General features: G+C 41.8%; 1 protein-coding gene across 1 annotated transcript in view; it reads right to left on the reverse strand.

Moving 5' to 3' along the window:
• Positions 1-25,754, reverse strand: part of CACNA2D2 (calcium voltage-gated channel auxiliary subunit alpha2delta 2) — a 432,295-nt gene that overhangs the window by 230,543 nt on the left and 175,998 nt on the right. The window contains 1 exon segment of the mRNA XM_074283341.1: positions 2,336-2,452. Within this exon segment, the coding sequence (XP_074139442.1) occupies positions 2,336-2,452 (117 nt within the window).

The raw sequence follows: 25,754 nt of genomic DNA on the forward strand, positions 1-25,754 counted from the left end.
GGCAAGAAGAGGGAAGACGACTTAGAGCAGTGGTCCTCCAACTTTTAAAATAAGGGCCAGTTCACTGTCCCTCAGACTGTTGGAAGGCTGGACTATAGTAAAAACAAAAGCTCACACTCTGTCTCCGCCCCTCAGCCCATTTGCCATAACCTGGTGGCCACATAAATGTCCTCAGCCTGCATGCAGCAGGAGTTTGAGAACCCCTGACTTAGAGGGTCCCTCTCATTGCATAAAATAAACAAAATCCCTTCTTCTCCCTTCAATCCTTCTTGGATTTCAGCACCTATAGATAAGGAACTGGAAGGGCTCCATTGATCATAGATCCAGAGCTTGAAGAGAGCTCATAGCTCATTTAGTCTGATGAGGAAACTGAGGCACATAGGTATTAATTGACTTGCCCAAGATCATATAATTAATAAGCATTAGAGTTGAAATTTAAATCCAGATTCAGATTCTAGAATAGATGTTCTTTCCATGGTACACATTGGCATTCCTCTGAGTAAGCATTGTCTTTTGCTGGTTACTTTACAAAATGTAAGTCAATGCTACCCATTTAGTTACCTCTACTTCATAGTAACTAGTATAAGCAAAGCTTCCTCTCTGATGGTAGTGCAAAGGTGGGGGATGCTGAGAAAGTCAGGAATGAGTGCTGAAGACAAACTCTCGGACATGTTTACTTATACTTTGTTCTTTGGTACTACAAAAATGCTACATATATTTTGGTGAGGTAGCTAGGTGGTGGCTCAGTGGATAGAGACTGAAATTTAGTATCAGGGAGACCTGAGTTCAGATCCACCCTTAGACACTTACTAGCTGGATGACCCTGGGTATTTTGTTTATCCTATTTGCTTTAGTTTTCTTAACTGTAATATATATGTATGAATACTAAATGAGTATGTATAATAATAGCTCCTGCTTTAACTTTCTTGTTTACATATATATATATATAAATGAATATGCATAATAACACTTGCTTTAGTTTTCTTAACTGTAATATATATGTATAAATATATATATATATGTATTCGTGAATAATAAATGAGTATGTATAATAATAGTATTTACCTCCCAGCGTTGTTGTGAAGATCAAAAGAGATATTTGTCAAGCACTTAGCCCAGTGCTTGGCACATAGTTCTTAAGACATACTGTTTCCTGTCTTCCTATATGTTTTGGGGTATATACCAGTGGTACTTCTAGGTCAAACGATATAGACATTTTAGTTACTTTCTTAGCTTAATTTCGAAGAGCTTTCCAAAATGATTAAGCCAATTCACAACTCCATCACCAGTTCATCAGCATGTGTGCTTTTCCATATCCCCTCCAATACATGGACTATTCTCATCTTTTGTCATATTTGCCAACTTGCTAGGTGTGAAGTAAAAACTCAGAGTTGTTTTGATTTGCATTTCTTTTATTACTGGTGATTTGGAGCATTCTTTTATATGCTTGTTGACAGTTTGCAGGGTTTTTAAAAAAACTCATTTATTTATATCTATTGAGTACTAATCTATTGAAGAATGACTTTTAGTTTTACATATTTTATGTTATTTCCAAAATGGACATCTACTAGCTTGTGACCTTACTTAATTCCTGCCTGTCTCAGTTTCCTCACCTGTAAAATGAGAATAATAATAGTACCTTCTTTCTTCAGGTGATTGTGAGGTACAAAAGAGACAGTATAACTAAAGTACTTTACAAACCTTCTCCAGGTGCTATATCAATATTTTTATTGTCCATGGATTTCAGACACTTGTCAGAGATATCAGATATATTTTTTTTTATGTTGTAACTTTCAATACATTTTCTTATTGAAGCAACACAGCAAATCCTATAAAGCAGGTAATACTTTCATGGAAAAAAAAACAAGACACAGAAAAAGACAATGATAGTTGAGTTAGTGGTATGACCAGGAGCAGTGGCTTCTAGTCCAAGTCTCTTGGAATAACTACAGCCCAGTTTCTCAGTCATCAGGATCTACATCCTTCAAAAACAGCAGAGAAGAGCATGTGTTCCCAGCATCACTTGTCTTCAAGCACATGCTTGTACCCATAGATAAGATGAAGAGTTTCCTCCTCATGGCCTCCAAAATGACCCTGGAGGCTGTGACCTTGAAGTAGATATCATGGAAGGGGAAATTTTCAGGGAGGAAAGGATTTTGTTCTCTCATTTGTATCATAGGCACATAAAATAGCACCTACTTTTCCAGAGGCATTGTGAAGATTAAATTAAATAATAGTATATATTGAAAGTTTTACAAATCTCAAAGTGTCAAATAAACAAAAAAATAAATAGGTGAAGAAATAAATTAATATGATACACTGTCTTTCTTCTTACCTTCAGAGCCCGGACCTTCTTGGCCAGTAGGCTCTCAATATCTCCTGCCACCTTTTCCACAAGTTTTTGGGGGACGTTCTCCTCAATCTCAAACAAGTTTCTGTTGTCCTTATAGATCTGGTGAAGAAAGAAAGATGAAGAAAGTCAGGATAAAACAGGAAAAGATAAATTTCTGGATTGGGGCTTTGGCTCTGAATTTTTTTTACTTTTCTTAAAAATAATAGCTTGTTCCTATAATGTGATAAGGGTTAAAACTCATTTTTCTCGAAATAATCCTGTGATGTAGGTAACAAGTGTTTACTCCTATTCTACAGGTGAAGAAACTGAGACAGATGAAAGGGATAAGGGACAAGGGCAAACATAAAAAACTTATTAAAAGGGCAAAGCTTATAAAAATGAGCACAAGGATTCCTGACTCCATAGAACTACAGAATTTCCAAGTTGAAACAAATGCCAGTGATCATCAAATCCAACTAACTCTTCCCTGCCTTTCTTTTTCGAAATCCTTCATGGGTTGAACTAGCCTTTTCTTGAAGATTTTTAGTGAGAAAGAACTTACCACCTCCCAAGGTAGCTTATTCTACCACTGGCTAGCTCTATTATGAAGCTTTTCCTCACAGCAGATGTAAATTGGTCTCTTTGTAGCTTCTACCCTTTGCCCTTAATTTTGTTCTTTGAAGTCAAGCAGAACAAGTCTCCTTGACAGATATTTAAGTCTTTGGAAGACAGCTATGATGGGATCTTAAAACTGAGTGTTCTTTTTTTATGCAACTGAAGTTCTGGGAAGAAAAACAGTCCTTATGTCTCCTCACTCATGATCACAGGTGTGATCATGGCTCACATGCTATCTATAGGTGAACATCACTTGGCTCATATATAAATTCTCCAGATAAACTGGAGAGTAGTGATTTTTATTACAAAAGAATTCTCTATTTCAAGAGTGGGTTTATTTCAATGAATCTCAGTTTTTGTTTACAGGTACAGGACAACTTGATAGAGTGGGCAGTGGCACTTGATCACTACAGATGGAACAGTAATGAAGAGACACACTGAAAAATCATGAGGGGAGAGACAGGGGTTTGATTAACAAAGTTTTGATTCATACCCACACTACTTCCAGGAATACATAAAAAAGAGGAATGTCCATATATTTTGATATATTAGTATATGGTCTATTTAAAGGGCCCTTAAAAAAAACAACTAAGATCTCAAAGCCCTTTAAAAAGAGATATTCAGTCCAGAGACTCCAACCTCAATGGTTCCTAATCAAATCCAAAAAAATGTCTGCGGGGAAGGTATTAGCCTGAAAGATTTTAGAGGAAGATTTCACAACCCCCTGAGTCCACTTGTTCTACTATATCTTAGTCCTTACAGAGAGTTAAAGCCTTTTTACAGTCTAATCTATTTTATTCCTTCTGGAGATCACATGTTGGGGAAGGATTAGTCTGATTTCTTTTGTGACCAAGGGTATATGGTTGTGAGATAGCTGTCCTACGGTTCAGCATGGAGCTACAGTTAAGGGTGAATGTATAATTAGGGTTAGGGCTCAGTCCAACCAGGGCCAGAGTTTTTGTTTGGGTCTGCAATGGACCTTGTGGACAAGGTCAGGGACCAACCTATGATTAGGGTTAGGGACTTAGTCTGTGGAAAGATTAGGGGTGAGTTTCTAGTTGCTGTGAGGAGAGTGAAGATGGCTCTTTATAGTCCGTTGTCCCCACTGGAGAAACATCTCAACAAACACATCTTTACAGAAAATCTGGGTTTTAATCTCAGCTCTTGCAATAATTTGGATGTACTTGTGCATTTTACTCCTTCTAGCCTTAGTTCTCTCAATTATAAAATGAAGAAGTAGTTAAACAAGTTGATTTTGTTCCAAATTACTTTTATTGGAATTTCTTTTTACATTAAATTCATTTCTAAATATCTCTCTCCTCTACCCATCTCATAATGCCCAAATGAGAAAGAAAAAGTCCATTTTAGGGAAATCATCGAATTAATCAGTGATATCTGATATGATATTTGATATTCTGCCCCCTAGGACTAGTTGATTTCTAAAGTCTCATCTAGGAATACTCTTTTATAATTTTGGGATTCTAGTACTTTCATCTTTATATGTAAAATTTTCTTCATGCATTACATACAGGCTTTCTAGGACAAGAAGCAGACTATAGAAAATCTCTCCTTTAGCTCTAAATAATTGGGGGAGAATGCAGTGGTCTTTCTTTATTTCTGGTTCCCTACCCTAGCTATTTTCTGGTTTTCTTTCTTTACTGTAGAAAAGAGCAGAAGATTCTGCTAATGAATACATCTGTCATACATCTGTTTCTCCTTCTTCATAGAAGATATGAGGAATGGCAAACAACATCAAAACGATGAAGGGACTGAGAGCTTAGATTAATACAGAATATTAGAGCTGGAGCCTGGTGTCCCAGAAGTCACAAAGACAACATTTTAAAGGTGAGGAGCTTTCTGTTAAAGCAGAGAGAGGAGAAATGATTTTCCTAAACTCACACCGAAGAACTGGGATTCCACCTAAGTCACCTAAATCCAAATTCCCTTCTTTTTCTTCAAAAAGAAAAAAGTTTTTCTGATGCTTTTTAAAAACACAATTATGGCTTCCCAGTATTCCTCCCCATCTTCAAGAACATCTTTTCTTATAACAAAGACAATCAGTTAAGTGAAATTGAGAGATAGGTAATGCGTGAGTGATTGACTTTCAACTGACTGCATGTACAACAATCTGCAACTGTGGTTCACTACCCCCTCTATTCAAGGGAAGGAGTTGTGGTTCATTATTCATTTTCTGGAACCAAGACCAAACTTTACATATAATACAAATCCTACCTTTTTTTTTTAGTGGTTTTATTTTGTTTATGATTGTCATCATTATTATATTTTTTGTTCTCTTGACTCCGTTGACTTTATTCAATTCCAAATGCCTATTTCTGTGTATTCATATTCACTATTTCTAATGGCACAGCAGTATTCCATTACATTCATATGCCACATTTTTTTTTTCAGCCCTTCCCTAATAAAGGAACTTTGGTTCCAGGTTTTTGTTACTCAAAAAAATGTTGTTCCAAATATTTTGGAATATATCCAATTCATTTCAGTTCAGCAAGCATTTAAGTGCTAGGCACTGGAGAGACAAAAGCAAAACAGTTCCTTACCTTCAGGGGCTTATGTTGGACTGATGTGTGTGCATGTGGTAGGTATGTATGTATGTGTATATGGGGGGTGTTTGTGGGTACACTCACATAGAGAAGTACTGCAAACACAAAATAAATGCCATTCCAATACAAAGTTATTTCAGGGGAGAAAGAGAATAGAAATCCCTGGGGGAGCAGAAGTAGGGATTCAGGAAAGGACTCAAGTAAAAGAGGGGACTGAGATAACTTTTGAAGAGAACTATAGATTCTAAGAGGTACAAGTGAGGAGAGAGCATGTAAGCAGAAGGGGGCAGCAGAACTGATAATTTCATTGATGTAGGGAAGCTCCTTCCACCCATGTGAACATCAACCAATGTTCTCTGACTTAATGTTGCCTGGGGGCACTGTGAGGGTATCTGGTTTGCTGCAGGGAATAAGCAGTATGTGCCAGAGGCATGAATAAAACCCAGGACGTCCTGAGTTGAAGACCCACTCCCAGGGTTGCCACCATCATGGTGGCTTAAAAAGCAAACATCAACATCAGAACATTAAAAAGAAAGAAAAATGTGAGATATTCTACAGGAACTAAGTCAGGCAACTGTTATGGTTTTCAAAACAAAGGTACAGGGTAAACTTCAAATCCTTTGGTATATCTGAGTTTGCCTCCTGTCAAAATTCTAATATTAAATTATTTGAGTGTATGTGGAAAGAGACTGACAATCATACATCAAGAATAGATAAATAAATAAATGATAATGATTGGTTCAGTCCTTAACACAGAGCCTGGCACATAATAGTACATAATAAATATTGATTAATGAGGGGTTCATTAAGTGCTTACCATGTGCCACAAGTCATGTCTAGCACTAGGGAAACCGACACAAGAAAGCAAGATAGTTTTTGCCCTCAAGAGCCTGACAGACTGGATCAATAGGCCAAATAAGGGAAAATGTAAGAGAAATTATAAACTTGGTTCAAGAAAACCAATGCCAATGTACAGAATGGGGGAGACAAAGGCACATATGTGGATTTTAGTGAACTTTAGGTCAATATTAGACAAAAATATGCTATGCTAATTATAAGAGGTATAATATCTCCCATGAGAACTACAATGGTTTTTTTTCTAAAACCTTCTGGGGTCTTGATTCATAGGATACAGACTCAGAACACTCATAGCTTCCTACTGGCTTAAGTGCAAAAGCCAGCCCCTAAGCAAGCAAGGATTTCTCTCTCAAATTTGACTGGCTTGCCAACATGGCCAATACAAAGGGGTTGGAAAGCTAAACTCAATGGAACCAAAAACTGTATTCTTGCTGAGTGTCCTTTCCCATGCTATGGCTAAGTAAATCTTTTGTTAATGGCTATAGTCTATGACTTTCTCATTTTGTTAGACTCCTGAGCCTGAAACACTAAGTCATTCTGAATAAGATATAATTTACAACAAGAAAGCAAATGTGATCTTAAGCTGCATTAAGAGATGGTTACCACTAATTCTGTGACCCAAATATATCAGTTAGCTTCTGTCTCAGTTTCTTCATCTGTAAAATGAAGATTGAAGGTGATGGCTTTCATGGCTCTTCTAGCACTAAGACTGTGATCCTGTGATAACAGAGGTATGATGTTCAGAATGAGAGAAAGCTTTTTTGCTTTACTATTATCTAGTGGAAGAACTACATCTGGTTCTAGGCAACACTAAGCTGGACACTGACAAACTGGAGCACCTATAGAATGGGATGATGAACACGGTGACTTCGCCATATAAGGATTAGCAGAAGAAGCTGAGGTTATTTATCCTGAAGAGAGAAAGCATGGGACTGGATTTGATAGTTGCCTTTATATATTTAAAGGAAAAATTAAAATTTGCCCAGTGGGCAACCAGTAGAACCTTCGGAGGCAAATTTCAACTTAATGAAAACAAACTTACAATTAGAGCCATCCAAAAGTGGAACTGGCTGCCTCAGGAGGAGGAGATTGGAGGAGCTTCCTGTCAGATATTCTCTGAGGGCCCTTACAACTCAGACTGTGGGATCTTCCATTTTCCATGATAGAGCTGATGTAGGGAAATACTCATCAAGATCTCAGGCACGTTCTTCTTCCTATATTTTTCTTTGGTTGCTACAATCCTGGAGAGGTCTGAAGATATGAGGATTCTTGAAACTAGGAATGTTCTTCCCCACAGGAATAATCTTTGTGGTCTGGACCACAATCTTCACTGTGCTACACATTACTGACATACGGGAACTTCCTTTCCAACTTTGCCTTTCTTGGGTAGAGGTAGAGTCAAAGGACCCTCATTCAAATCCAAACTCAGCCACTTACTAGCTGGTGACTTTGGGGAAGTCATTTAACTCCTCTGAATAAATGAATAAAATAAGATTAGGGTAGATGAACCTCTAAGGCCCCATTTAGACTTTAAGCTTTATTAGCTTTTAAATTTTTTATTTTATTTATTTAAATCTAAATTATTAATTTAACTATTCAATATTTTATTTAATACTTAAATTATTAATTTAATATTTTAATAATTTAACATTTAAATCATTAATTAAATTATTTAATATTTTATTCTTATGTTATTTTAACTGTCATTTGATCCTAATGTCAACCCTGAAAATTAGGTGCTATTTTTATGTCTATTTTCCAGCCAAGGAAACTGAGGCAGAGAGGCAAAGTTGACTCACCTAGTGTCACAGAGCTAGTAATTGCTGGAGGAGGAACTCCAGACTAGGTCTCCCTGGCTCTGGATCTGGTCCACTATTCTCTTAAAATGTGCAGTAGTTGCTATTCTTTCCATTGTGCCATGCTGCCTCTCAGAAAATCAAAAGGTAAATTCTGGCACAATTCAACTTTTATATATGGATTCTTAATTTCACAGACTAATTCCCAAAAGGTTTCTTTAAATTTGGAGTTTCCCAGTGCATTTTCAATTGTCTTCAGTGCACATAAGTATAATGACAGAGACAGAGAGGCGGACATTTATGTCTGAGAACAGTTCTCTTGGGTAAAGTGAGAGATGTATTGGGAGAAAAGGAAGGGGCTGCATCCTCTTCTGATTTCCCGAGATCACATCATTGAGCTTCCCCTGTGCCCCACAGCCACCACTCAGAACATGGCACAGAATAAACTGGGATGTGTGAGATGGAGAACAGTCAGGAAATCTGGATTCAAGTCCCAGCTTTGCCGCTTACAAACCATTCCCCTTCTGTACCACAATCGGTGTGTTAATCCACAAAATAAGTAGGTTGGACTTGAGTGGCTTCTAAGTGCATCTGAGCCTTAGCTTTGGAATCTATGAGCTTGGAGATCCTCTCTTATTGCTTATATCCCAAAGCTTCACTACCAGTGGATACAGTGGTTTCCCTGTGGAGGGCAGGAACCCTTGACAGTTTTTTGTCTGCTCCCCCTATTCCCCCATCCCCAGACAAATAGTTTTAGAGGATCCTCAAATCAATGTAGCCTAGAAAAGAGGCTGGTGGGGATTGTCATGCTCGTTTTTACAGCTAGGAGAAGCAGAGAAGAGAAACTTGACTGTGATTATATAGGCAGAGAAAGGTCTAGGATCTAACTATTACATTAGTGTGTGAGTGTGTGTGTGTGTGTGTGTGTGTGTGTGTGTGTGTGTGTGTGTGTGTGTCACATCTGCACCCGGGCATCTGATTTGGCAAAGGTCAAACCTGGTGGATGCAGGAGAAAGACTGTGTGATGCAGGAATGGTGGAAACCGAACTTGAGAGAGGAAGAAGGAGTGGGGGGCAGGGAAGGAGATAAAGAGAGAGATAGAGGAGAAGAGACAGGGAGGGAGAGATAAAGAAAGAGAAAGACAGAGAAAATGACAGAAAGATGGAGAGATAAACAGGCAGCCAAAGAGCAAGAAATAAGGAGGGGGAAGGAGGGAGAGGGGAGGAAGAAAGGAGAGAGGTAAAAGGAGGGGGAGGAGGGAAGGAAAAGGGGGAAAAGAAGAGGAAAGGAGGGAGGAGAGAGAGGAGAAGGGAAGGAGAGGGAGAAAAGGAGAGGGAAAAAGGGGAGAAGAGTGGGTAAAATGGGTGAGAGAACAAAGGGGTGGGGAGTCTGAGAAGTTCCTGGGGCTATTAGTGGTTCCCCAGGGTTTCCTTGTGACAGGAAGGCAGCAGGCAGTGCATAGCATACATGCAGCAGCCCCAGGGACTAGACTCCCAGGGGTTAATGCTGGCATTCTGCAGTGGCCAGAGTAATTTTTTTCTCTCCCACTCCCCTCCCTGCTGCCAATCCTTTTTTCTCTCTTGCTTTTTTTGGGAAACAGCCGAATAAAATAATTTGTTATGAAGTAGCAATTCCTTAGCATGGGCAGCCAGGCTCCTGAGGCTACTGTTCAAGTAGAAGGCCCAGCCTAAGGGCATTCTGACCCTGCTGAGAACAGAGGAAGAAAGCAGGTGGGGATCTAGGTTAGAGACAGAAACCCTTTCTCCAAGGACCCTCAGAACCGGAATGATGGGGCCCCACCTCTGCCCTCCTCACAAACCTGCCCATTATAAAAATCCATTACACAGCAGTTGCCACAGGGATTGGGACAGAGACAGAGACTCCTTAGCAGACAGTTACTCCTAGGAGTCCTGGTCACCCTTCTTCTCCCTGTCTTCCTGTTTTTTCCTCTTGCAGGTGAAGGCACCTGGGTTTGACTCTTCCCTCTTCTTTCCAATGGGGGATAGTAATATTTCTAATATGGCTTTTCACATAAGCATTAGGAGATAGTGTCCAGATTATTATTCCCATTAGATGGCAAGGCACAGAGAGATGAAGTTGTCTTACCCCAGTCATGTGGCTAAAAGATGTTAAATGTGGGATTCTCAGCTAGTTGCCTGCCCATAACCCTCACCCCTCCTCAGTCTCCCTGGGCCTTCAATTATCTTTCTCTTTCCTTCCTCTCCTGTACTTCATCCTTCTTGATAATCCTGAACATTGCCAATGTCACATCCCCTCCCTCCCTCAGCCATTGTGCTGGCTGGGCCATAAAACTGTGAGATCATCGAGTGTGAAGAGTTTGGATGGGAGGGGGGTTACTTTACAAATTTACTGGGATTTTCTCTGGAGCTCTGAAGATACTGCATCAGGATAGCAGCACCTATAGAAGAGGTGAGTGGAACACAGTTAGTCTCCTTTCTCCCTATCTCAGAAAGTAGGGGTTGAAAAATCAAGGTTCATCTTTCCCTCCCTGCCAGTGCATACAGCAGCCCACCAGAGTTGAGAATGAGAAACTCTCTGGATCAATGAGTGACAGAATCAGAATATGGAATGTTAGGGCTGGAGGGGGCCCTAGAGGACGTCTAGCTGACTCAACCATCCCCATTGATAGATGGAGAAAACCAAAGTCTGGTTCAGAGGACACTTGCACAAGAACACTTAACTACACATGACTAGAATATAGACCTCCTGATTTCCAGGCCAGAGATCTTGCTATGAGGCTTCATCTTGAAGGCACTGACTTTCTTCCTCCAGCCCCTACCTCAACAATCCTACTCTTCTCCCTGAATTTCCTATCTCAAAGACTCATGAAGGTCATACTGGGCACTTGCCTTTGAGATAAGCCTCTGGAGTCTAGCTCTGAATGTCGAGAACAGCCATACAAATGACCATTGATCAGGCCCTAAAGCTCCAATTCTTCTGAAAAAGCCCCTTTATCTGAGCCAGGCAGGATGGAAGCATTCAGGGGATTCAGGGAAGGGGCAAGATTCTCTGCCATTTCCTTCATTCCAAACCATCCCCAGAGTGGACTAGCTGGTGCATAGGAGCAGGGTTTTATCTTTCTCTCTCTCTCTCTCTCTCTCTCTCTCTCTCTCTCTCTCTCTCTCTCTCTCTCTCTCTCTCTCTCTCTGTCTCTCTCTGTCTCTCTCTCTCTCTCTGTCTCTCTCTCTGTCTCTCTCTGTCTCTCTCTGTCTCTGTCTCTGTCTCTCTCTCTCTCTCTCTCTCTCTCTCTCTCTCTCTTATTCTCCCTCTTTTTCTCTCCTCTCCTTCTTCCTCCTTTTTTCTCCATCTGTCTCTCTGTCTGTCTCTTTTTCTGTTTCTCTTTCTAGGTCTTTCTGTGTCTCTGCCTCTGTTTGTCTCTGTCTTTGTCTGTCTTCTGTCTGCCTCCCTCTCTCTCTTGTCTGTCTCTCTGTCTCTGTCTCTGTCTGTCTCTGACTCCCTCTTTCTCTCTCTCCCTCTCTCTCTCTTGTCTCTGTCTCTGTCTCTGTCTGTCTCTCTCTCTCTGTCTCTCTCTCTCTCTTGTCTCTGTCTCTGTCTCTCTTTCTCTCTCTCTCTCTCTCTCTCTCTCTCTCTCTCTCTCTCTCTTATTCTCCCTCTTTTTCTCTCCTCTCCTTCTTCCTCCTTTTTTCTCCATCTGTCTCTCTGTCTCTTTTTCTATTTCTCTTTCTAGGTCTTTCTGTGTCTCTGCCTCTGTTTGTCTCTGTCTTTGTCTGTCTTCTGTCTGCCTCCCTCTCTCTCTTGTCTGTCTCTCTGTCTCTGTCTCTGTCTCTGTCTCTGTCTCTCTCTCTCTCTCTCTCTCTCTCTCTCTCTCTCTCTCTCTCTCTCTCTCTCTCTCTCTCTCTCTCACATACATACACAAACAGCCCCTTCTGAAATGCTGTCTCCCATCGCCCAGTGCTTATATTTCATGCTCCGATTAAAATCACTGTGGTGTCTATATTACATTAACAGGATGTCAGCTCCGGCGGGCGTCAGGGATAATCAGGCTGGCAGTGATAAGAGTGACACTGGTCCCCCTGGTGCTGTGACAGACAAAACAATTTGCACTGTGGGTAGCATGTTGCATGCGATGCACCATACATCATACACCCTGCTCTGGGGAGGGATAGGGTACAGGGAGGGTACTGGTAAGGGGAGGGTAGAGAGGGCTCCTTGGAGCCCTGCAGGGTGGCAGGGGAGAGTTTAAGTTGCCCACAATGCAGCAGGGGACTAGTTTTAGAGTTGGCGTGGATGAGAGGGCTTTGGAGCAAGGACCTTTGAGGGCATCAGAGAGAAGAAAATTAAGAAGCAGATTAAAGACAGGAACAGTGAGAGTAAAAAGTCCAGGGATGTGAGACTAGAACTAAAGGAGGGTGGAGAAAGGCTAGGAAAGATGGTGAGCCACATGAAACCAGCCTGGAGAAGAATAATAGTCCTTCACACAGAGGCTTTCTTCTATATATTCTCACTATAGCCTCAAGATAGCTCTATAAGAGAGGGAGGGTAGGGATTCTTGCTGCTATTTAACAGATGAGGAAACTGAGGCTTTGAGAATCAAAGCTGAGATCTTCTGGGATCAAATTTTGGGGTTTTGTAACTTGCTCTGTTCCTCCTCACCTATCCACCAATGAGACATGCTTTGCTCCTTAGCTTGTATTATTTTTCATCTTTTACCCTGCTCTAGAAACTCCTGTGGCTCCCTACTGAACTTAGAATAAAATACTGCACCTCTGTTTGATACTCCACCTTCATAATCTGTCCCATTGGTATTTCTAACCTTACTGCATATTATTCCCCATCTTATGTTTCTAAACAAACTGAACAATTACTGTTTCCTCAACATGATTCCACTTCTTTGTGCCTTTGCAGAGCCTATTCCCCATATCTGAAGCACACGCTCTCATTTCCTTCATCTCCTAGAATCCCTCATTTCCTTCAAGTCTGCCTCCTATATAAGGCCTATCCTAATCTCCCTCCTTTTCCCTTTCATCCTCCCCATCCCTCACTGAACTAGATCTCTCCTCAACAACTATACCTTCAAAGTTACAAGTATTTGTTTCTTCTCATTAGAGTGTAAGCTCCTTGAGGTCAGGACCATGTAAAACGGACCATGAACTGTATTGGATGTCATATGAGATCCTTTTGAGCTCTGAATCCTCTCTTCCCTTCCACCACTTTGTCTTCTGTTTGGATTCTAATTCTATCCTTGGTTGGAATTGCATAAGATGGAGAAGGGTGTGCATTCAGTAGCTGATCCATGATCAGTCAGGGAAGACTTGCTCAGATGCTGATGCCCTGTCCCATAAAATGTGGACACTCTAGGGATACCCAGAGAGGGGTTAAAGGTTATTTGTATTTTCTTAAAATTGTATCTCTAGTATCTAGGACAGGACCTGGTACCGAATGGGTACTTAATAAAAGGCTACTGAATGAAGACTGAATTTATCATGGAGTTTTTCATGAGTCAAGTAGGTGACTTTTTGGTTAAAACATCAGATTTGGGAATCTGCATCACCTTAGAGCCCTGCCTTAGAACTAGCTGTGTGACTCTAAGGAAATCATTTAATCTTTTCTCGGTATTGCTTTCCTTACTTGCAAAGTAGGTATGATAATAGCAACTACCTCCCATGACCGTTGGGAGGATCAAATGAGATAATATATGCAAAATGCTTTTACAAATCTTAAAGCTGCTTTTCAGAAATGTTATTATTTTTCTTCTACCATCCAAGGACAATCAAGGTGAGGAGGCTGAGGTCATTGAAATGTCATTCACATCGATAGGTGGCAGAGATATCTGTGACAGTCTCCAACTCATCTACATGTCAAATGACACAGTCCAGCTCTCTGTGGGTTACAAACAGCCTTCATCCCTTCTCTGACTGTCCCCATGGTGGCCACACTTTCACACATCAACGGAACAGGGCATCAGCTTCCAAACAAGTCTTCCCTGGCTGATCATGGATGACTGGTGTGGTGCAACTGAATTGTACATCCTCCTCCATCCTCTCTAAAGGTAGACTTGGAATTCTAATGGAAGGCACAGTGGTAGAAGGGAAGAGAGGAATCAGGGCTCTAAAGAACCTCACAAAACATCCAATCTACTTCACTCGTTTTACAATGGATTCTCATTGCCCAAGATTATACAGAGTAGCCCTAAAGGGAGAAAATGAGATCTGCAGAGGTGCAAGCCCTAAAGTTTTTAAGAGCCCTGAGTTGGAGTCCAGGGGTTCTGCCTCCAAGCTCAGTGTCCTCTCCATTTGCTCAGGCAACCCTTTTTCTTTTTCTCCACATCCTTCCATATCTGTCCCCTGTGGGGCCCCATTTCTGTGGCTGAGATGTACCAGGCTTAGTGTGGCTGGATTGTCCTTCTGCCTCACTTCTAGGCAGATGGCAGAATCTCTTAACACTTCAGCTCTTGTGATAACAGGCGCAGCCCAGACAGAAAGACGCCTTGCTGGGATGGGGGAAAAGGCCACCAGGGCTTCACTTTAACACACAGGGAGACGTTGGAAATTATTCCCTGGCTTACTGCCTGTTATGTTTTATACCGAGTTCCCTCTCAGACAATATGCAAAACCAGGAGAGCTTCGGAAAAACCAAAGCAAACTATGTTTCCAGGCGACCGAATCTCAAATAATTCAGTTTGTGAATCATCCCCAAGTGTTAAAAAATCACAGGACGTCTCTGAAGAGACATTAAAGGAGCGTGTTTTCTACTCATGTTTCTTTTGATGTCCCTTCCCATCTGGGTCTAAGTTTCAAACTCTGAAAAATGAAGTTAGACTGATTTCCAAAATTTGTTCCAACTCTAAATCCTATGATTCCCACAGGGTTACCACAGACTGTTAGAGCTGGACTGGGAGGGATCAAGAATAAGATCAGCTCATATTGTGACTTGCTCAAAGCTCCAGAGACTGTTAATGGCAGGACAAAGGTGCCCAGACTTCTACTATCCTTTCTATTCTGCTTAATGCCTGTGAGGTAGTAGAGAGTACCGGAATGGAAGTCAGGATACTTGGTTTCTTATGTCTGGCATTGGTTGTGTAGCTATTGTCAATTCCTTCCCTTCTCTGGATCGGACTTTCCCCACTTGTGAAATGAGGTGGTTGACTTAGTTAGTAAGATTTCTTCTATAATTCACATTTTAAATCCTTCATTCTTATGCTAGCATACTATATTCTATGTTCTAAGAGCTTCTCAGCTCCTATGTTCTATGTTCTAAGTACAAGCCTTTTAGCTCTGAAGGTTCCCATTTTAGGGTCTTGCCCTCTGTATAGTGAATTCCCTTTTAGATCTGACAATCAAATATGGTTTTCATATTGTAACCAGTCTGGTCACTATGTCCAATGCCCAAATTCTTGCCTTGAAGATGGGAATTTTGGGGGGGAAGTAGATAGAAAACTTAGGAAAGAGCAGAGCCTGTTTCCTTAGATTGGTCCCTGGGCTAATAGACCTGTGCCACCTTATTGAATTTTTCTGTGTCCTGCCATTGCTGCAGCCTTCACTCTCTTGGGAAGGGGATTATGAATTTGCTTGAATGAATTACTTTGGCTAAGGATGAAGTTTCAGATTTGACTTGGACCTTCTCCTTGTTTTTCCTTGTTTAGTTTGTTTAGCTAGAACTACTGGCTAGTTTATTATCTGGTTGTGTGCTCTGCCCAATCATCCAGAAACCCCTACTTTCTGTAGCTTCAAGAAGAGTGTCTTTGAGGTTGACCTGATGATGAGATGGAGAACCAGAGGAGACTCTGGTTCTGGTTCTGGTTCGTGCTTGGCTTTGTGACTTCCCTTATTTGAGTTTCTGGTTTCCCTCTCTAAAAACGGAAGGAGTTGGACTGCATGGCTTCTAAAGCCTTCTTTAGCTCTAATATTATGTTTTGTTTTAACCTTAAGTAATTTCCATATTCCTTAGCCAAGTTTTCTACAAACGAGTATCAGCTGACCTTTTCAGGTGAATCTAATTTGACCTTCTTACATACTTGTTTGATTCACTGTACTCTACAACAAACTGAAATACTTGTGGTTCTCCAATCTCATACCGCTCTTTTTTATCTCTGTGCATTCACCTTGGTTAACTCCTGTGTCTGGAACACAAACCCTCTCCAGCTCTGCTTGGACAAATTCTTTGCTTCTTTAAGATTCAACAGAAAGACCATCATTTCCATGAAATGTCCCCAGATTTCATGGTGAGATTGATCTCTTCAATTGAAATCAATCTCTTTCTCCTCAAATTTTCCTAGAGCACTTGGGTGCATTCATTGCCCCAATCCCATTCTTAGTTATTTGGGAATGTCATTTCCTTCTTGTCCCTCATGAAATTTTAAGTCCCTTAGGCAATAACAAAAGTAGCAACCATAGCTACATAGTGATTTTGGAGTTGTATTAATGCTTCCTCATAAGGGTGATTGATGCATTAAGAAAAGGACTGAATTTGGAGCAAGAGAACTTAAGTTAAAAATCTTAGCCTTGTTAATTTTTGCTGATATGATCTTAAGTTACTCAACCTTTATGTTGACCTCAGTTTCCTTGTCTGTATTGGATGACTTCTCAAGTTTCTTCTGGTTCTAAATCTTTGGTTTTTAAAAAGTTGATAGCAAGTATTGTTATCACCATTTTACTGACGAAGAAACTGAAGTACAAGAAGGTGAAAATTCCACAACAAAAATTTGAATGCAGATGAGAATATGATTTTAACTCAGGCCATCATGTTACTGGGCACTGGGTCTAGTACACAATAAACTCTTAGTAAATGTTTTGAATGATGGATTTTAAAATTCAATTCAAATTACAAACATCTATCAGACATTCAATGTTGTATGTTTTAAGATCTAGTGATCCCTGATGATCCGATAACATCTGTCCCATTGCACCAACCCCATCACCTACAAATTTTATCATCTCCCTAGCTTCAGGACCCTGTCCAAATCATCAGTGAAGGAAGCCTGGCATTCTCTGCTATGGTCTTACACTGAGCACTGTACCTTTAGACACAGACATTGTTTGATCCTGATTGCAGATCAACCCCTACCTATCATTCAACCACAGAGCAAAACAGGGACTTGAACAGGGATGGGGGGGGGGAGTGACATCTTCAGTGATGGAGAGCTCACTACCTTTTAAGGCAGCTCACTCTACTTTTGGACAGATTTGAAAGCTAGGAAATTTTTTTTAAAACATTCAATCAAAATCAGTCTCCATATACATGACTCCCACTGTTCTTGGTTCTGTCCTCTAGGTTCAAGGAGACAGAGTATTCTCAAATGGAGTCAGAAGACAGAGGCCATATTAACGCTATATCTTCTCTTTGCCGAAAAGAGACATTCTGGGTCCTTTCAGCTGACTCTCATAGCCTAATCTTTAGACCCCTCCCAATTTTATTTGCTGTTTTTTGCATGTGCTCCAGTTTGTCAATATCCTTCCTAAAACATGGCAGGCAGCATGGTCCAGTAAAAGAGTGATGGGCATGGAGGCAGAGGACCTTTAAGGCTCGAAGATTACAAGGCTTGAAGAACAAGTATGTTCTTGGCCAAGGTCCGCCCCTTCCTGGAGCTTGGGAGGCTGGGGTAGCCTCTGAGCATCTTCTGAGCTGTGCATCTTGGCTCCAATATATCAGTCGGGCTGGAGGACTGTGGGACTGTCACCTTCTGCCTAGACAGTGCCTTTTCATTACTGCCATCCATGACAGTATTTGCTGTTTGCCATTCTGCAGGAAGCAAACCAGGGACTAACTAATCTCTCTCCACAGCCGGTTGCCAATTCCCAGTTGGCTGAGGTCCTGGTGACTTCTGGCCTAGTATTTGGGAGATAGTTAGCTCTGGGGAATGCTCTGCTCCCCAACACCCTTTCTGGGCCCCCCTTTCCTTCTCAGAGCTGGCTACAGAACTAGAGCAGCCTTGGATTTCAGTCCCAAGCAGCCAATGCAGGCATGAGGGGGATTCAGGTAAGCAGCTGCACCCAGTTTGGAGCCAGAGAGGGAGGAAACGGCATACCCAGCAAGGATCCTCGCCAGGCTGCGGCTGCAGCAGGCTGCTGCGTGCCCTGCGCTTTCTCCTCTACCCAGAATGCTAATTAGCAAAACTAAAAAAAATTCCACAACAATAACAACTTAAACCCATGGATGCTCCTGCCACTTTAAAAGTAGTCTTTTTACTGAGGCAATTACCTGCAGCTTTGAGGTGCCAATTAGAAGCAAGGCAGGGAGAGGCAGTGCCCAGAACAGACTCCCCTGAGGGAGAAGGCTGGGCTTTGTCTGAGGGGGAGAGAAAGGGAAGAGGAAGATGAGGGGCAGGAGGTAGGAGGGAGAGGGAAAAGGGAGGGAGGAAGATAGAAGGAGTGAGCAGGAGGGAGAAGAAAGAGGAAGGGAGGAGGGAGAGGGGAGAGGAAAGAAGGAACAAGAGGGGAGAGGAGAGAGGAAGGGAAGAGGGAGTGAAGAAAATGGAGGGAGTGAGAAAAAAAGGAGGAAAGAGGAAGGAAGGAGGGAGAGGGGAGAGGAGAGAGAAGGGAGTGAGAAGGGAGGGAAGTGAGAAAGATGGAGGGAGAGTGAGGAGGAGGAGGGAGATGCGAGGATAAGGAAGAAGGGAGTACTGAGAAGGAGGGAGGCATGATGATGAGGAAGCAAGGAGGAGTAAGGAGAAAAGAGAGGAGGAGAAAGGGGAGAAGGGAAGGGAAGAGAAGGAAGAAAGAAAAGAGGAGAGGAAGGGAGGGGAGATTGATGAAGATTGGGAAATGAGGAGGAGTAGACAGGAGAAGGGAGAGAGGAATGAGGAGGAGAAGAGAAGGGGGAGTGAGGGAAAGGAAAGGGCATGAGGAGGTAGAGGAGGAATGAAGAGAAGTAGAGGAGAGAGGAAGAGGGAAGGAAGAGTAAGCAGAAGGGAAGGAAGGGGCAGTGAGAAGGAAAGAATGAATAAGGAGGAGGAAGAGATAAAATGAAGAGAAGAGAAAGTTGGGGGAAGTGAGGATGAGAAAAGTGGAGGGAAGGGATGATGAGAAAGATGGGGGAAGAGGAGGGGATTTAGAAGAGGGAGGAGAGGGGAGAGGAAAGAGAATGTGGGAAAAGAGAGGAGAAGAAGGAGATAGGAAAGGGATAGAAGGAAGATAAGGAGGAGGTAGGGGACTAGGAAGGATACAGAGGGAGGAAGGGGAAATGGTAAAGTAAGGAGGAAGGGTAAGAAGGAAAGGGGGAAGAAGGAGGAACAAGAGAAAGGAAGAAGGAGGAAAATAAAGAGGAAAGGAAAAGAAGAGAGGGAAAAGGAAGAGAAGAAGGATGAAGAGGAAAGAAAGAGGAGGAAGGAAGGCAATCAGTAAGTTAGGAGATAGAAGGAAGAGAGAAGGTGGTAGAGAGGAAGAGAGGGAGAAAGTCAAGCAAATCTAGTCCTAGTTGCTCTCAGGAAGATGAAATTGCTTCTTTACATGATAATGTGACAATAGAGAGAATGGTTCTAGGAATTTCACATGTCAGAGGGGGTTAGAGTAGCCATGCCACAAACAAACCACAAGCTTCTCCCTGAGTCCTAACTAGTCCCCCTAGTTCTGTGAGAGACAAAGGAAGAGCAGGTCCATGCCCTCTCCCCAGAAAACTCAGCCGGGGTGCTCCCTGGTATAAAGATGGATGGACCTGCCATTCAGGAGGCATGCATGCGCATTGCCCCCCCAGCCATGGGACCATAAGCAAGTGAATGAACATTTCTGGTTCTTTGGGAGGGACAGAGATATTCCTAGTGTCCACCTCACAGGACTGTACTCCTCAAAAGGCCACGCACAAGTAACTGGAAGCCTCACAATGCACTGAGTATCATAAAACTGTATTTGAATCCTGCCTTGACTACTTACTAACTGTATGACCTTGGGTCTCTTAGACTCTCTTAGTCCCAGTATCTTCCTCTGCAAAATCATCCAAGTTGGACTAAGTAAGTGCTATGTTCCCAACTCCAAGTCTGGGGTCGTGTGGACTCAAATTGCCAAGGGATGCGTGATCCTACTGGTTCACCTCGGCCTGCCCATTCCACGGGGCTCCTGTCCACGGGGGCTCCCTCACTTTCTCTCCACACTTCAAGAATTCCATCGGTTTGTCCTTCTCTGCTCTTGCTATGTGACCAGGCCATCTCTCCTTCCTATCATGAAATTCCGGATCTTTTTTGGAGAGCCCGGCTGTGTGCATGGGACAGCCCCCTCACACCTACCACATGGCTTCTCTGTTACACTGATTTTTTGTTCCCAGACACAGTGAATTTCCATGTCTTGCTACAATATAACCACAATGGTAAAATGTTAGATTTGGAAAGAAGGACCTTTGCTGTTCTGGGAAACTTTTGTAGGGGGGGGAAAGGATTCAGTAAAAGAACTTGAAGATTTTCTTAGAGCAACCCTGCTTGCCCTCCTCTTTCTTTTTGAATCTGGGCCCAGTTCACTGAGATACAGTATAATATAGAAATTCATAACACAGGGATAAGCAGAATATGAAGGTAGGGTAGGGGGAGAGTAAGGAGTCCTTACTGACTGGAAAATTCAAGAAGGCTTCCTGGAAAAGGTGATATCTGAGTTTAGCTTAAAAGAATGTGAAGGATTCTGGGTAAAGGAAAGTATTCTTGGAAATGGGAAACATAAAAGCAAAGGCTGAGAAACTGGAGAACTCAGGATATGTAACAGGACCATAGCTCAGACTGGGCAAGACAGCAGAGGCTATCTAGTCGGATCCCTTCACTTTATGATCTCAAAGAGTTTAATCCAACCAGCCTAAATGGATTCAGATGGCAAGTAATCCTATTTTATTGGAAAGCAGACCATGCAGATAGGGTATTTTATTTTATTTATTATATTTTTAAGGCTAGATGGTACAGGGCATTAGATGATACAGGGCCTTTAACACTAGGCAAAAGAGTCTGCATATGCAATAAAGAGTCATCAAAGGGCTTTTAACAGAGAAGAGAAATGACTACACCCTTTGGATCACAGTTACAGCGAGGACCAACACCAAATATAATTTAGCCAAAGTCAATGAAGAAATATCAATCCGAAACTTGAAATAAAAAAGCCAGGGCTGAATTCTGGCTCTGTCAGTATGGGACTCTGCAAAGGTTGCTCCCCTTCACATTGGCCCTCAATTTCCTCCTTAAAATGCATTTAGACACTGGCCTTTGAGGTCTTCCAGCTTGGGATCTTGCCCCAACCCCAACCTCTCCTTCAGAGAGACTCACATATTAATGTTTACTCAGAATACATTTAATAAATAGTTGCTAAATGAATGAATGAATTTAGTCCAACCCTCTAATTTACATTCAGAATGGAAGGAGTCCAGCTCAGGACCACACTGACCGTCTATGTTTAAGGGCATTTGCAACTTTAAGACCCCATGTTTTGTCTTTCTTTACAACAAGGGGATGATTTTCAAACTCAATCAGTCCTCTTGTCCCTATGAATCCATTGCCTAGGCCCCTGTTTGGCCCTAAACTCCAACTCTGTTCTCTTATTTTCTGGTGGGGAAAAAAGGGATAAAATCCACTTAGTTCCTGAGAGTCTGGGGGTTTTCTGAAGATCTTGAAAACCTTTCTATTGAGTTTCAGCTGCTTAGGCTTCTGCCCTCATTATGAAATAGATTAGCAAGCTAATGAGAAGGATGCTTTGGTTTAGTCCTTGCCCTACCCCACTTACCCTTTTCTCTCAATTCTTCTTTAAATTATCTAACAATGTCTCAAACCCAGAAGCCCATGATTTGGCATGGCGCATTTTGGGAATTTTAAAAAACTTTATTTTTGAAAGGGGTGGTGATGGTGTGGGACAGGCAGCCAAGCCTAGTGGCGGCAGCAGGACAGGAGCAGACAGAGACCTGGCTCCTCAGGAGTCACTTTCCTCCGCAGCCTCTGGGTTATTAAGGGCCTGCTGTGCCAGGCTTCCAGTTGTGTGGGCCTTTGAAGGACATGGACACAAAGTGCCTTCAGCTCAGCACCCACCTGCCTGGCTGCCTGCCTGCTCTGAAGGAAATGACCTGGAAACATTTAAACTGATTAACAGTTTATTAACTCAAAGGGCATGTGGTGAGAGAGGAACAAGGGATTGGGAAAGCTAGGGTCCCCAGAGACACCAGGAGCTTACTTTGGGAAGGAAACAGATTTGGTAGAGCCTTTGCTGGCAGGAAACAAACGATCACCCCAGGCCACATATCCTCCCATTTTTTACAGGCAAGTAGGCATAGTAGAATTAGCCCAGGGACAGAGAGTGCGGGACCTGGATTCTGGTTCTAATGTGATCTTGCATGAGTAAATCTTTTCCTCCCCAGGTTTGTATTTTTTCACTAGACAATTTCTAAGCGCCTTCCAACTCTGACATTATGTTATATATTCTAAGAGTCCATCCTGCCTTGTCATTCTATATTCTAAAGGTCTTTCCAGATCTGACATTCTCTATTCTATGTTCCAAGGATCCTTTCAGTGCTGACATTGGATGTTCTATGGTCAAAAAGTCTTTCTAGTTCTTAGGGTCAGTGGTCTAGAACACTGCTCCCACCACTTAATGGCATAAACAGTAGCTAACTCTAAAAACAGTTTGTCTTTGGAATCTAATATGCATATTATATATAAAATATATTAAAATAAATTATATATAAAATATATTTACACATAAAGGTATGGCCTGGCTCTACTTAAAGGATTTGGAGAGAGAGAAAAACAGGAAACTTGATGTATCTATGTATATTATAACATGGTTTCCTTCTGAATTATGTTTTGATCCAGTTGATAGTAATCATGAAATCCTAAATGGAGAGGTGCAACGGGGCTTGGAAATTGCTTACTCTAATTCCATCCCTTTAGAGATGAGAAAAATGGATATAGAAGTAGAAAGGAATGCCCAAGCTCACCCAGGTGGTACATGACAGAGTCAGGACTTGGGTCTTCTGACTCCAAATGTAGTATACTTTCCCCTGTATCATGCCATCTTTCTCATAATAGTGTTTGGGACCCATCTGGGGTTTTCTAGGCAAAGATAATGAACTCATTTGCTATTTCCTTTTCCAGCTCATTTTTACAGATGAGGAAACTGAGGCAAACTTGCCTAAGATCATATACCTAGTTAAGTGTCTGAGGGTAGATTTGAACTCAAGACTTCCTGACTCCAGCCTCTTTGCTTTGTACACTATAACACCATCAAATTGCCCTGTAATAGTGTGCATTATCTTAATAAGTGTTGGGGAAGCAAGAGGACCCATCGAAACTTGCACACAAGGTTTACTTTAAAAATATTTATTGAATTGAATTTAAGAGCATACAACATGATAATGGCATTCTCTTGTGATATTTAAAACCAGGCTACAGATAAATCATGATGTAGATGTTATGCAGTGTGGTGTGGTAGAAAGGTGGGCTTGATTCAAATTCAGGTCCTAGTTTTGAATCCCAGCTCATCTATCTACTGGATGTATGACATTGAGTAAGACCCTTAACATCTCAAGGCTTCAGTTTACTCGTCTTCAAAATAAGAGAGAAACTGAAGAAGAGAGAGTGTGGGAATGATAGTGGAGACAACCTGTAGGACAGGAAGGCGCAGGATGGGATCAGTGGTATACATAGAAGTGTTTCCCTTGATAAGAAGAGGACCCCTTCTTCATGAGAAGCAGGGGTGAGGGGGGCAGCTAGGTAGCACAGTGGATAGAGCACCAGCCCTGAATTCAGGAGGACCGAGTTCAAATCTGGTCTCAGACACTTAACACTTCCTAGCTGTGTGACCCTGGGCAAGTTACTTAACCCCAGCCTCGGGGGGGTAGGGGGGAAGAGAAGGACATCTCAGTAATCTTGAGATGAAGAAGAGGAGTTTTTCTATCAATGGCTTCCATTTTTCTCAGTGAAGTATGAGGTCTTTAGTTAAGAGTTATGGGGTGCCCTGGGAAATTTGAGAAGGATGAAAAAGCATCGAATAGCTGCAGTGCTAAGTGGAATGTCAAACTGATTAGAAATATATTAAAGGATCAATTGCCTTGCTGCAGTGAGGGTCCTAGTTGAGATTATAAATAAACTTATAGTGGACTCAGTAAGGTTTTGAATTTTCTTCAGCGTCATTCAGCAGTTAATAGAAGAAGAGAAGAAAGATAATAGATGCAAGATAAAATTGAGGCTTAACAAGGTGTTATTGAAGATACGATAGAAGGACAAAGGCTTCAAATATAGAGACAATTGAATAGGGAGGGAGGGAGAAGAAAAAGAGGTAGAACGTGTAAACCAGTGCGGAGTGATTTCCTGGGAAAGAATTGTTGGGAATGAAAGAATTGGCATTCATGGTGAAGAAGAAAAGAGTTAGGGGTCATATAAAGCATAGGGAAAGATGGAAATGCTAAAAGATTAGGATCAGGTTAAGGAATTTCAGAGTTCATGAACCTGTAACTTGAAAATTTGTGAGTAATGATGGCAAGATCAATGGGATGACTATTTCCATGTTTACCTGAGGTGGAGTTGAGGAAAGTAAAGGAAATTCAGTACAATGAGTCACTGGATATTAGTATGAATATATTAGCAGGATCATCAATATGTATATTCAAGTCCCCCAGTATGAAAAAAATTGGGGTGGAGGACTGTGAGACAAATATTGAGCTCATTGAGGAAGGAATGTTCTATGCATTGATAAATGACTAGTAGGGTCTGGATTGGAAAATAAATTTGAATCATTTGTGTCTCAAAAGAGGAGAGGTTGTTTAGTGATGATGTCAGAAAGTTTGGAAGTGGCAATGGAGGGCAAGGATAATCTTCCTGATTCTTCTACCATGTCAAGTGAATTGGTGGCTAAGAGAAAAAGTACTACCAGTGTTGGAAAGGGAGGCCAAAGATGTAATCCTCACAAAAGAGAGCCAGGTCTTACTAAGCATCAAAAGATGGAAGGAGTAAGAAAAGAAAAACTTTAGAATGAAAGGAAGTTTGTATATTATTGTGCGGGTATTCCAGAGTGTACAGAGGAAGGGCCAGGTAGATCTGGAGTAGGACATGTAATGTTAGAGGAGATGAGATTAAAGGAATGGACAAATGGGAAACAGTTGACTTCTGTAGCCCAAGTTTAAGAATCTATGGGACAGGGAGAACATGAGGGCACAGAAGCACATTAACTATCAAGGAGTGAGTCTGGCATTATATCATAGGTTGGAGACAGATCCACTAAGGGAGGTAGGTGGTTAAACTGTTTAAGGCTCTTTTTTGAGGGCCAATTTTATGTCAGGTGGTGATGTAACATTCTGGGAAGTCCAGGAGATCTTTTTACTATGGGAAGGAGCCTGGGGAAGTCTGGTCAAGAGGCAGAAGTGGCGATGGGCGATTAGTCTGTGGAGGGGATATCTTTGGAACATTAGAAAAGGCTCTAGAAGCTATCCTAGAGATGGATGGCTAGGATCCCGAGCTGACATAGATTACCGGAAAGGCCTTGGAATGGGGGTTGATTGTGTTTGCAAAGATATATGCTCCCATTTGGGAACTTGTTGAGAGGGTAGTACTGGCCCTAATTGGTCCATTCATGAACTAATTTTCCCCTCAGAACATAAAGTTTCTTGTATCTATTTTGTGAGACATTCATTACAGCTCCCTTCTCTCCCAACCGAAAAGGTCAG

Source organism: Sminthopsis crassicaudata, chromosome 1 (assembly GCF_048593235.1).
Source record: "Sminthopsis crassicaudata isolate SCR6 chromosome 1, ASM4859323v1, whole genome shotgun sequence".
Lineage (NCBI taxonomy): Eukaryota > Metazoa > Chordata > Mammalia > Dasyuromorphia > Dasyuridae > Sminthopsis > Sminthopsis crassicaudata.